At 45.2% G+C, this 10,805-nt stretch overlaps 1 protein-coding gene across 3 annotated transcripts in view; it reads right to left on the bottom strand.

Moving 5' to 3' along the window:
* Positions 1-1,954: 1,954 nt before the first annotated feature.
* Positions 1,955-10,805, bottom strand: part of Gabrr1 (gamma-aminobutyric acid type A receptor rho1 subunit) — a 39,160-nt gene continuing 30,309 nt past the window's right edge. For 2 of the 3 annotated variants that reach the window (XM_029476405.1, XM_029476406.1), the window contains exons 6-10: positions 9,028-9,110; positions 8,003-8,143; positions 5,916-6,068; positions 4,385-4,581; positions 1,980-2,969 (exon numbers count right to left, since the gene is read on the bottom strand). In XM_029476405.1, the coding sequence (XP_029332265.1) occupies positions 2,676-2,969; positions 4,385-4,581; positions 5,916-6,068; positions 8,003-8,143; positions 9,028-9,110 (868 nt within the window). In that variant the 3' untranslated portion in view covers positions 1,980-2,675. Of the gene's footprint in view, positions 2,970-4,384; positions 4,582-5,915; positions 6,069-8,002; positions 8,144-9,027; positions 9,111-10,805 lie in introns of all 3 variants that reach the window. The other variant, XM_021160844.1, reaches the window with a different exon arrangement.

Genomic DNA, 10,805 nt, shown 5'->3' with positions numbered 1-10,805 from the left:
GTGGAAGGACTTTGGAACTTTGGGCTTGAAGATCCATTCGTTGTGTAAGAGCTCTGTCAGATATCGTGTAGGAGCTTGGAAGATAATGTTGAAAACAGTGCAGAAGATGGAGGTCTGGCTTGTGAGATTTCAGAGGGAAAATTAAAGACTTTTCAGGGCCATTGCTGTTTTGATTGTGAAGATTCTGTGGTTCTGGTTAGCTGAGGCTGAAGAATCAGCTGTGATTAACAAGATACCAGAACTACTAAAGCAAAACTTTGCATTACTGGGACTATTGATGCTGGTTAGCTGGAGCTAAAAAATTAGCGGTGATTAAGAAGAGACCAGCATCACTGAGAAGTTTTTATTTTTTTTTATTTTTTGAGAGCACAGAGGCTGTGTTCCAGAGATAGCCAAGGTTGTACCTTGTGCTGTGGCTAGACTTGTAATGTGTAAGAGTCACCCAGGTGGTACTGGTTTTGAAGGCATGAAGGGATCATGCAGAGCAGCTGAGGCTTGGCACTGTGAGAGGCCATGGAAGGCCATTGGTGAAGGTGCAGCCTCAGTTGCAATTGAAGGCCCAGGACTGAAGGGGTCACGCAGTGTTTTGGAGATGCCAGTACCATGAGATGACCAAGAGCAGCAGCAGTGCTCTTACCCACAGAACTACCTCTCCAGTCCCCAGATTGTTTTTTCTTGTCATTCCCTAAATAATGCAATAGAACTGTGAGAAAATAAATCTCTGTGGATTAAGCCATCCAGTCTGTGGTCTTCACTATAGCAGGTTATCAGGCTAGAAGAGCATTCCACACACTGGCTCAGATGGTCTAGTATCCCAGACAGTGCATAGGGGTTTAGTCGCATGCTCTGGAAACCTAGACTGCTCAGTGGCCCCAGTGCTGAGGAAGAAGACAGTAGCAAACATGTTGACTTTAATGGTAATTGTTTCATAAAATAAAAATGAAAAATCAACCTTTTTAAACCTCACATAGCCCAGGCTTGCCTCCAATCTGCTATAAAGCTAAGACTGGCTTTGAATTCCAGACCCACCCGCTTCTATTTCCCAAGTGTGTGGAAAACCATACTTGGCAAAACAAATAGTCATTTTGAAAATCAATGTTAATTACTTAATTTATCCCTCTAAGTCTACTACTTGAGTTTGATAAAAGCTTTTAATGACCTTTTTATGGGGGGAAATGAGAGACTGTCTTCTAAGTAGGAATTTGCAAATAGTTCTTTTTACGATCAGAATAAAGAGTAGCCATGTATATGATATTATTTAGTATTGATCCATCAAGTTAACTTTGAAATGATGAGGGATATAAGGACATATATGAAGGTAGGTTTCTTAGCACAGGGGATGGTTGCCCCTGGACAGGTCTCTTTGACTACCTCCCTATTTATTCAAAATATGGTCCGCAATGTTAAATTATCATTTATGTTTCTCCTGGGATTCTCTCACTAAAGTCTGAACACAGCCACAAGTAAATGGACCAGGACTTAGTTAAGATGGCTTAGTGGCTGCTGGTAATGTGGTAGATACTGAAGAGATGTCTCTCTGGGGGAAAGACGTGGCCCAGAGAAAATGTCATACTGTTAAATACTGTTTGGGCAGGTTTGGTTGGAGTTGCTATATATCTTCTAGATAAATAATATGAAGGCTTCTATTTTAAAACAATACACCAAATTATAACCCATGGCTGACATCAGTTGCTACTGGGTCGCCTTATCAGGTCTATGGGCTGCTCAGTCTAGAAGATAATTTACTCTCTAGTTCCCAGACAGCACTGACACCCACTGGATGGAAATGAAGATGTCTGTCTGTTTCTTTTGCTTTTTAATGTTACTTTCTCTTAAGAAACAGTTTGCTTCTCATTCTCATGAGTTAGAAACAGCCTCAAGGTTTCTCGAAATGCTGAGTGTGCAGAAGAAATCAATACCTCTTCAAGCCCCTCAGTCAGTGATGACATCACGCTACTGAGAAAAGACTTTATTTTGAAGAAAGCACCTGCTCCGCGGTGGAGAGGCAGGCAACAGTGACTAGAGGACAGGGGAGGAACAGGGTTCTCCAGCTTTGTCACCTCCACAAAACAGACAAATGATACATGTATCCATGTCTCCAGACTTTCTCTGCTTGGGAAATCTCAGCAATTTAAAGAGTGTTTCTTATAAGGAAAGAAATGCACAGCTTGTAAAAAAAAAAAAAGGAGATCCTATGAGCACCACTGCCTTTCATTAAGTACGGGGATGCGAGCAGGTGCAGAGACACTGAAACCTGGCCTTTTATCAGAAGGGGTTTATGGGCCTGTGGGCTCAATGCAAACGCATTTTATTTAGGTACTTCCCAGAGCTACCTAGTCTAAAGAACACAGTCCACTGATGAAGAAACCCCTCTATGTGAACAGTGTCGGGGGCTCCTGAATTGCAACATGTCCATATGTCCTCTGTGCTTTTCCTGGATCTGGGAGCAGCTAATGTCAGGTCTATCATGGCAACTTCCTGCAACACCTAGTATAATGTTGTGTAGAGAACTGATATTTAATAAGTGCAAACAGAGGTGTCTTGTCAGTGAAGCTTTGAATAGTTGAAAAGGGGACAGTGAAAACCCAGGTAGGTGCCAGGATGGCTTTAAACCCTAATTTTCATTTCACAGCAACTTCTGTAGTACATGCTGAGACATACACAATTACAGGCATCTAAGAGAAAATTGACCAGTATATCAGATTGAATAAAATGTAAGCGGCTGGGAAAATGATCCTTGAGTATTTATCAATGGCATGAGTGTTGATCCTCATGCTCACATAGCTGCCTCTCTGGCTCTTCCTCTGCGGAGAGCCCCTCTCGGAGGCCAGGGTCAGCTGCACCATCATCCGGTCAGGTTTCTCTCCGTTCTCAGGCATGTAGCCGCCCAGGTCGTTCACCTCTCCATCACTGTAGCTACTGTCCAGCATCACCCCTCGAGGCTGGGGCAGCCCACAGGTACAGGAGATCTGCAAACACACAGGGGTATGCGAACTGAGGACTGTTGCTCCAAAGCCTGCAGAAGGCCTGCGCATGAAGAGTGTAACCCACGAGCCTCTTAGTGGCTGGATTGCAGGTTGTTGACACCACAGCAGGCACCAAACCCTTGATAGAATGTTTAACAGATGATGTTATTCAGTGTTGGTCATGAAGATGGGGATTGCAAGACAGCACGGTGGGAATAGTAGATGACATTGCTGAAAGAGAGAGGCTCTGTGGTGGTTTGAATATGCTTGGCCCAGGGAGTGGCACTATTTGGAGGTGTGACCTTGTTGGAGTAGGTGTGGCCTTATTGGGAGAAGTGTGTCACTTTGGGTGAGGGCTTTAAGACCCTTGTCCTAGCTGCCTGGAAGCCTAGTGGCCTTCAGATGAAGATGTAGAACTCTCAGCTCCTCCTGCACCATGCCTGCCTGGATGCTGCCATGCTTTTGCCTTGATGATAATGGACTGAACCTCTGAACCTGTAAGCCAACTAAATGTTATCCTTGTAAGTCATGGTGTCTGTTCACAGCAGTCAAACCTTCACCAAGGCAGGCTCTGAGTTGCAAGCTGGGAGAAAGGGAGGGTGGAAGGGAAGATAGCTTAAGAAATGATGGGAGATATGAAGAGAAACTTCCTAGCACGGGTTACTGTTGCCTCTAGAGGAGTCTCTTAGACTTCCTCCATATTTGTTAATAATAATGTTAAATCATCATTTATTCCCCAACTGGGATTCTCTCCCTAAACTAGCGATTGTCAACCTTCCTAAGACTGTGACTCTTTAATTCAATTTCCTATGTTGTGGTGACCGCCAGCCATAAAATTATTTTCATTCTACTTCATAACTGTAATTTCATTGCTTTTATGAATTGTAATGTAGATATCTGTGTTTTTCGATGGTCTTAGGCAATCCATGGCAACCACAGGCTGAGAAGCACTTCAATACATTCTAAACAGACGCACAATTAAATGAACTATGTCTTAATTTGGTTTAGTGGCTGCTGGGATATAGTTGTTGAATTGAATTTCTTCATTGAATGAAAGATCTTACCAGATGGCTGGTAAGATGGCTCAGAGGTTAGGAGCATGATTGCTCTCCCAGAGGACCCTGGTTCAATTCCCAGCACCCACATGGCAGCTCACAACTGTCTGTAATGCCAGTTGCAGGGGACTCGACACTCTGACACAGACATGCAGGCAGGCAAAACACCAATGCACATAAAAGTTTTTTAAAGGAAAAAAAAGAAGATGTGAATGTCAAATACCAAAGCATACATCATTCCATCTGCTCATGACCATGGCTGGAAGTAGGCTGAGGAGAGGGTATCACAGCCACATTTTACAGGAAGGGCTGGACCTACCCACAGGCTCAAAGCTAGCCTGGCACATGTCATGGTAAAGTCACCTTCTCCCGAAGCTTCCGTTCCTTCCGCTCCTGCACCGTGGTCAGGTAGTTGACAGCTGCGTACTCCAGCACGGAGAGGAAGACGAACACAAAGCTGACCCAGAGGTAGATGTCCACGGCTTTGATGTAGGACACTCGGGGCATGGAGGCGTTCACGCCCGTGATGATGGTGGACATGGTCAGCACCGTGGTGATGCCTGCCATAAACCGTGAGAAATAAGCTTGTGCTGGCCTTCACCAGACACTGTAGGCCTCGGCCTCCACGGCCTCAGTCTCTTGTTCTCCCTTGGCCTAGACATTTAGCACCTGTTCCCTTCTTGTGAACATCCTCCTGTCTCTCTAGAGCTGGCTGTCACGAGTCTCTCCCAGGTTCTCTGCCCCTCATGTCCACTTCCTCCTCTGTCCACCTGACATACAGCACCACATCTCATCCTTTCTGCAGAAAGCTCCAGACATTTTAGCACACAGATACTTCTTTCCATTGTTTCAAGAAAGGAGATATAGATACACCCAACCAGGTGGTGAAGCATGGGGTTTATTTTAACACAGTGTCCTTTGTGTCATAAAATTCCTATAATCCTGAGCCTGTCCCTTCAGCCTATAGCCACCCCATGCTGGACAGGTGTGCCTGTCCAGAAGAAGGACGTTGAGTCTCTTGACATCGGTTCTACCAGGATCATTTTATTTATAGGGGGCAGATTTTAATATGGAAGCACACATGTATTTTAGAACAATACTTGTTAGAGTGTGATGGCTAGCAACTGCTAGAGAACAGGGCATCTGCCTTTGGGAAATTGCCCAGGATTTTAAATTAAGCTCAGAACATTTGTTTGGAAACCATTAAATCACAGAGGATTAGGGTTATCCTAAGGGCCAACTCCAAACCATTTCATTGAAGCCTGGTAGGCTGCCCTGTCCCTTGCAGCCTGAGCTGTCTCAGCAGTAGTAATGCCTGTGACTACGTGAGCTCAGTGCTTGGGATGGGGAGAGGGACATATTGAAAATCAGGTCCTGACCGGGCAGCATAGCCCACACACCTTTGATCCCAGCACTCAGGAGGTGGAGGCAGACAGATCTCTGAGTATGAAGCCAGTTGGTCCATAGAGTGAGTTCCAGAACATCCAGGGATAAACAGGGGAACCTTATCTTAACCCCTTCCCCCAGTGCAGGTCCTTACCCAGGAATTCTGTATTACCCAGCTTTCATTTTTAACAACACCCCTCAAAGATTCTAGTGCAAAGGTCCCTTGGGCCTCCCTTTGAGAAACACTGCTACAGAATACATTATACAGACCAGCATGGAAATTATCCAAAGACTAGGAACCCTCAGGACAAGGCTCTTAGAGGACTACAGGTGAGCTGTTTGGATGGACAACCATGAAAGCCTGGACAGATTTACATGTGGCACTTAGATTGTGGGATGCTACTCGAACCAGTACCTTGAAGCATTTCCAAGTTATCCTGTGAAGAGGAGGAGGATGGCGGGAATTACCTGTACTTCCAAACACCTGCAATATACACTTGAGCTTTACCTAAGGGGACTCTAGCAGGCACAGCTCTGCGGTCGATCCAGAAAGACACCCAGGACAGCATGACCATGAGGGTGGCAGGAAAGTAAGTTTGGAGCAAGAAGAAGAAGATGTGACGACGCAGAGTGAAGTTGATATACAGACGGTTGTACCAGCCTGGGGACACAGGGGGAAGAGAGAGCATGCAACATAGCGGCTTGGCTCCTTCAGAAAACAAGTTTCATTTAGAGAACTGTAAGTGTTGCCTAACACACACACACACACACACACACACACTGGAACCATACCTCTAGAGGGGGAATAGGAAGCACACAGTGGTGGTGTCATGTGGTATGAACCCACTACAAGAAATCTTGGTCCCCTTCATCGACACAAAGGGAACCCCTGAGAAAGTCATTTAAAGTCTTGTTTCTCAAAATATGGTCTGGGGCCCATCAACCTCATGGTTACAAGGTTGTTTCTTAGAAGTTCAAATACAGCTCATGGGTAGAGTCCTTGATAGCATGTACAAGTTCCAGAGCTTGATCCCCTCCCCCCTTTCTCCCTCTTCCCTCCCTTCCCTTTCTTCAGACTCCTAAGCCATAGCCCAGACCTACTGGAGCAGAGTCTGTCTGGAACAGCAGCTGCATGTGGTTTGTGTGCATAGTGAAGCTCAAGAAGCACTGACTAACAACCCACCCCCTTTGTTTCTTTTCTTTTTTAATTTTTTGTTTTTGTGAAAGGGTTTTAGGTTGCTCTGACCAGCCTCAAACTCACGATGCAGCTGAGAATGGCCTTGAACTCCTGACATGCCTGGCTCCTTTTGTGGATTTCTAATGGGAAGAAATGTGTTTTGAGGTATAAGCACAGTATATTTTATCTAGACATAGAGTGACAACCAGCGGTCCGTTCAGCTGTACTCTACCTTTGTGTTCTCCATGAAAAGGAGCAAGCATGTGGGAGGAGGATGCCCAGGATTGAGGAGAAATGGGGACTTGGCAGCTATAACTCAGGACCTGGTATAGCCTCAGTCAGTGCATCTCATGGGACATGCCCTTTGGCATCAGCAAGTGATTGTGGAGGGACTTTCTGAAGACTGATGTTACAGGGGTGAGCTGAACTGCCACACTAAACTGGAGTATTAGTGCTAACAGATTAGAAAGTCTAGCATGTGCATACAAGGTGCAAGTCCAGCAAGAGAAACTGCAAAACCTTCTGAAAGGTGACTGGTCAAAACAGTTAAGGGATGGAGAACGGAAACCCTTAGCTGTCTACCGGCATAGGTCAACAGCTGGGGAAGACCTCAGAGCATCATCTCAGGCAACAGGAGGTGACAAGGCCTATACAGACCTTTGACTCATAAAGCCACAACCAGGACCACATGATAAGCAGAGGACACCAGTCTGAATAGGAACTTCTTTGTTGCTAGAGAGGAAAGGCTCTGGTGAGCATTTCAAGAATGCAGGGCCAACTTAGCAAGGCAGTCATCTCAAACAAACCTACTCACATGGCTTTCCTTTGAGCCTTAACCAATATTTGTCTGGGCAGTTGGCTCTGATACATTGGTGGATCAAAAATTGCCTACAAAACTAGTGGCCTTGGAGTCACTAGAACTGGTGATACAGAACCAGAGGGCCAGACTAGATACATAGTATATAATGAGTTCAGGCCAGCCTAGCTCATAGTGTATAATGAGTTCTCCAGACTGGCTACATAGTATGTAATAAGTTCTCCAGCCTGGCTACATAGTATATCATATAATGAATTCTCCAGCTTGGCTACATAGTATATATAATATAAAGAATTCCCCAGCTTGGCTACATAGTGCATATAATATAATGAGTTCCCCAGCTTGGCTACATAGTATACAGCGAGTTCAGGGCAGTATGGATAGTGAAGTGAGACCCTGTCTCAAATGAAACAAGTCACCCCTACCTGATGCATACCACCTACTAGATGTCATTTAGGTCCAGTTTCAAAGGCTTTAGGTCTTCTGTTTCAAACCTTTGAACACTTGACGTGACAACCAAATCACACACTTCCTAAATAGAGCCTGAACCCTCCAGCCAAGATGACTCCTCCCTGAAACTCAACCCATGCTCCGAGCTCACCTGTACTGCTGTAGAAGGCTAGTTTTGTGGTGGTGTGGAATTCTTGAATGAGGAACTGAGAGAGGGAGATCCTCTCATCTGTCTTTAAGGAGTCATTGCCTTTTTTCCAGTACAGCATTAGGTCGTCTTCTGTATAAGCGTCTGGGAAGAAGAGATCCAGTGTCAGGCACCGGGCGGCAGGCAAGCCAGGCCTGCCTGTGGGGCTGTGTGACCTCTGTGTCCTCCATCCCCACACAGACTACTTGGCTGGTTGTAAGATAGTAAGCTGCAATCTAAATAATATGGAAGACAATTCAAAGTCTTCCCAGTTTCTCAAGAATTATCAAAGCAAGGCTCTGATGCTTAAAGGCTGACCATTCCTACAAAAAATCCTCACCCACAATTCTGCTGCAATCACCAGGATACACCAAAATGATGGTGCTGTTTGTAGGGCAGAGATAGTTAAATACTGGCAAGAGATCAGTTTGCCCTATGGGCAGTTCTTTCTTCTCTTGCAAAAGGTAATGATTCATAACCAATGGCCCAGACCACGACTTGCTCTCAGAGCAGCGTGTGTGGCCATTTCCTCAAAATAAGGTGGCAATGACTGTGGCCATCACTCTCCCAGAGGCTGCCAAGTGTCCACTATGCCCCGTTTAGGTGAGACCACTGAGTCTGACAGCACAAGTTCATGTGCTGCTGGACACAACTGAGGTGAAAACCTCTTGGAGCTGCCAGTAGCATCTATGCATGTGTAAGCTGCTCTTCCAAGTGCTCTCTAAGCCTTGACTGTGTGGTAGACGTCTTGTGTCAACTGGCTCAGCTCTGGTACACATGTATCCAGACAGATGCTAAACTTGAAGGTGTTTTATAGCAGTGACTGGCATTTTCAACCAGCAGCCTTTAGGTAAAAGAGATTATCCTGGGGCCTCTGGGAGAGCCTGATCCCAGGAGGTGAACAGCAGGAAGAGCAGAGTTCCTAGGAGAACTTCCACCTGCTACTGAGAGGTGGTTAGAAGGGCTGGTGCCAGGCTGCACCTACTCACAGCTTTCAATTTCCAGGGAGCAGGTCTGTGTGTCCAGGGGAAATCTGCTGAAGTCCATGTTGCACATCGCAGTCACTGTAACTCTAGAAACAAAAGGACAAGTTCTCAGCGCCTGCTGGAGATGGACACAGAATAGTGAAGCACAAGAGAAAAGGCCCTGCTTCCTTTACCCCAGTTCCTAAGCATTAGCATCAGGAAAGACCCTTAGGCACCCCGTGCTCTTTCCGGTCATCTCACGTGTTTATGTTTGACACTGGGATCTGTACAAGGCAAATGAGTATCTCGGCTAACACCAGCACATTCCAAGAATCTGGAGATACAATGTTGTCAATCAGTATAGCATTGTAACACACACATACACACTTTTAAATTATTGTTCAAAAAAAAAAGCATTCTCAAAATAGAAGTATCCAAATATTTGGATAACTACTCAAAATTCACCACTTCTTAGGGATATTAGTACACTTTACTGTTTGCTGTGCCTCTGCTGGGAATGACATCTCCTTTGTCTGTGTAGTAGGAACATCACAGAACAGTGAACTCCTCCCTAACATTGCTAAGTGGTCAAGAACCTGAGACTAGATGGGCCATAGGCCTAGGGGGAAAACCTACTACTGTATTATGCTAAAGGAAGACAGCAATGACAGACCCCTGATGATAGGCTGCTATTCCCATGGTCAGTGCCTCACCCAGACATCATCAGAGAAGCTTGTGGTAGACAGGAACTGAGTCCCACAAACAAGGGGCAGAGAGTGAGAGACCTGGAGCACTTAGCCCTATGCAGAGTGTCGTCTGTATCATACCTTCTCCTCAAGGCTCAGGTATGACGCAGATGACCGGAAGAGGAAAAGGTGATGGATGATGATGGATGACACCAAAGAAACAGTATTTTCCGGACATGACAGAACTGATCTACATATGAATTCACTGTAGAGACTGTAACAGCACACACAAGACCTGCCCAAGCTCAAACCACACAACAATCCCCGAGGAGAAGGGGAAGAGGACAGATTGTCCCACCCCCAGCCAAGAAGCTACTTGCAGTTGATAACTGCTGGGAAAGGAAAATCTATTTTCTCCAAAGGGCGTGTCACTGAGCATGCCAGCCACACCTCAGCGAGGCCGCCTTACCCATGAGGGGTTGTTCAATACAGCATGGTCCATGTGGTTTTGTGCATTTTTGTTTTATTTTGGTAGTTTCTCTCTTATTGGATTTTGTTTGGTTGGTTTGATTTGTATGGGTCTTGTGTTTTGTTTCTTTTGTTCTGTTTTTAGAGAGAGAAAGAACATGAAGTTGGATGGGTAGGAAGTGAGAGGACCTGAGAGAAGCCGGGAGCGGGGAAAGAATATGACTGAAATACATTGTATAGAAAGAAGATTTTTAAAAATAAAAACAAGTAAACAAAGAGAAAAAATTAAGTGTGTGTGTTTAAAGCCGTTGCATGGAGAATGACACGGACACTCAGGAAACGTTCTTCCGGTATCTGAGAACTGTTACCCATCAGCAAGGCAAGTAGGGTATATACATCTTGAACAAGTGAGCAGAGTCCTACACGGTTCTTCCTTGTCTCACTTCTTGCTCATTAACATTAATAAGAGCATCGGTCCGTGCTCATTTGTCATCTGAGCAAGCACATGTGTGCAAATGTTTGCGATGGTCTCACTTTGCAGATCTGTTCTTGATAGCGAAATTACAAAAACTGGTAAAAAGTTTCACAAAAACATAGTAGGAGACCATCTCAGGTTAAGATACTGGGGAATTTTAAGTAAAGAAACAT

This window comes from Mus caroli, chromosome 4 (assembly GCF_900094665.2).
Source record: "Mus caroli chromosome 4, CAROLI_EIJ_v1.1, whole genome shotgun sequence".
NCBI lineage: Eukaryota > Metazoa > Chordata > Mammalia > Rodentia > Muridae > Mus > Mus caroli.
Note: the sequence above shows the minus strand (reverse complement) of the source record. Positions and strands in the feature narration are given on the sequence as shown.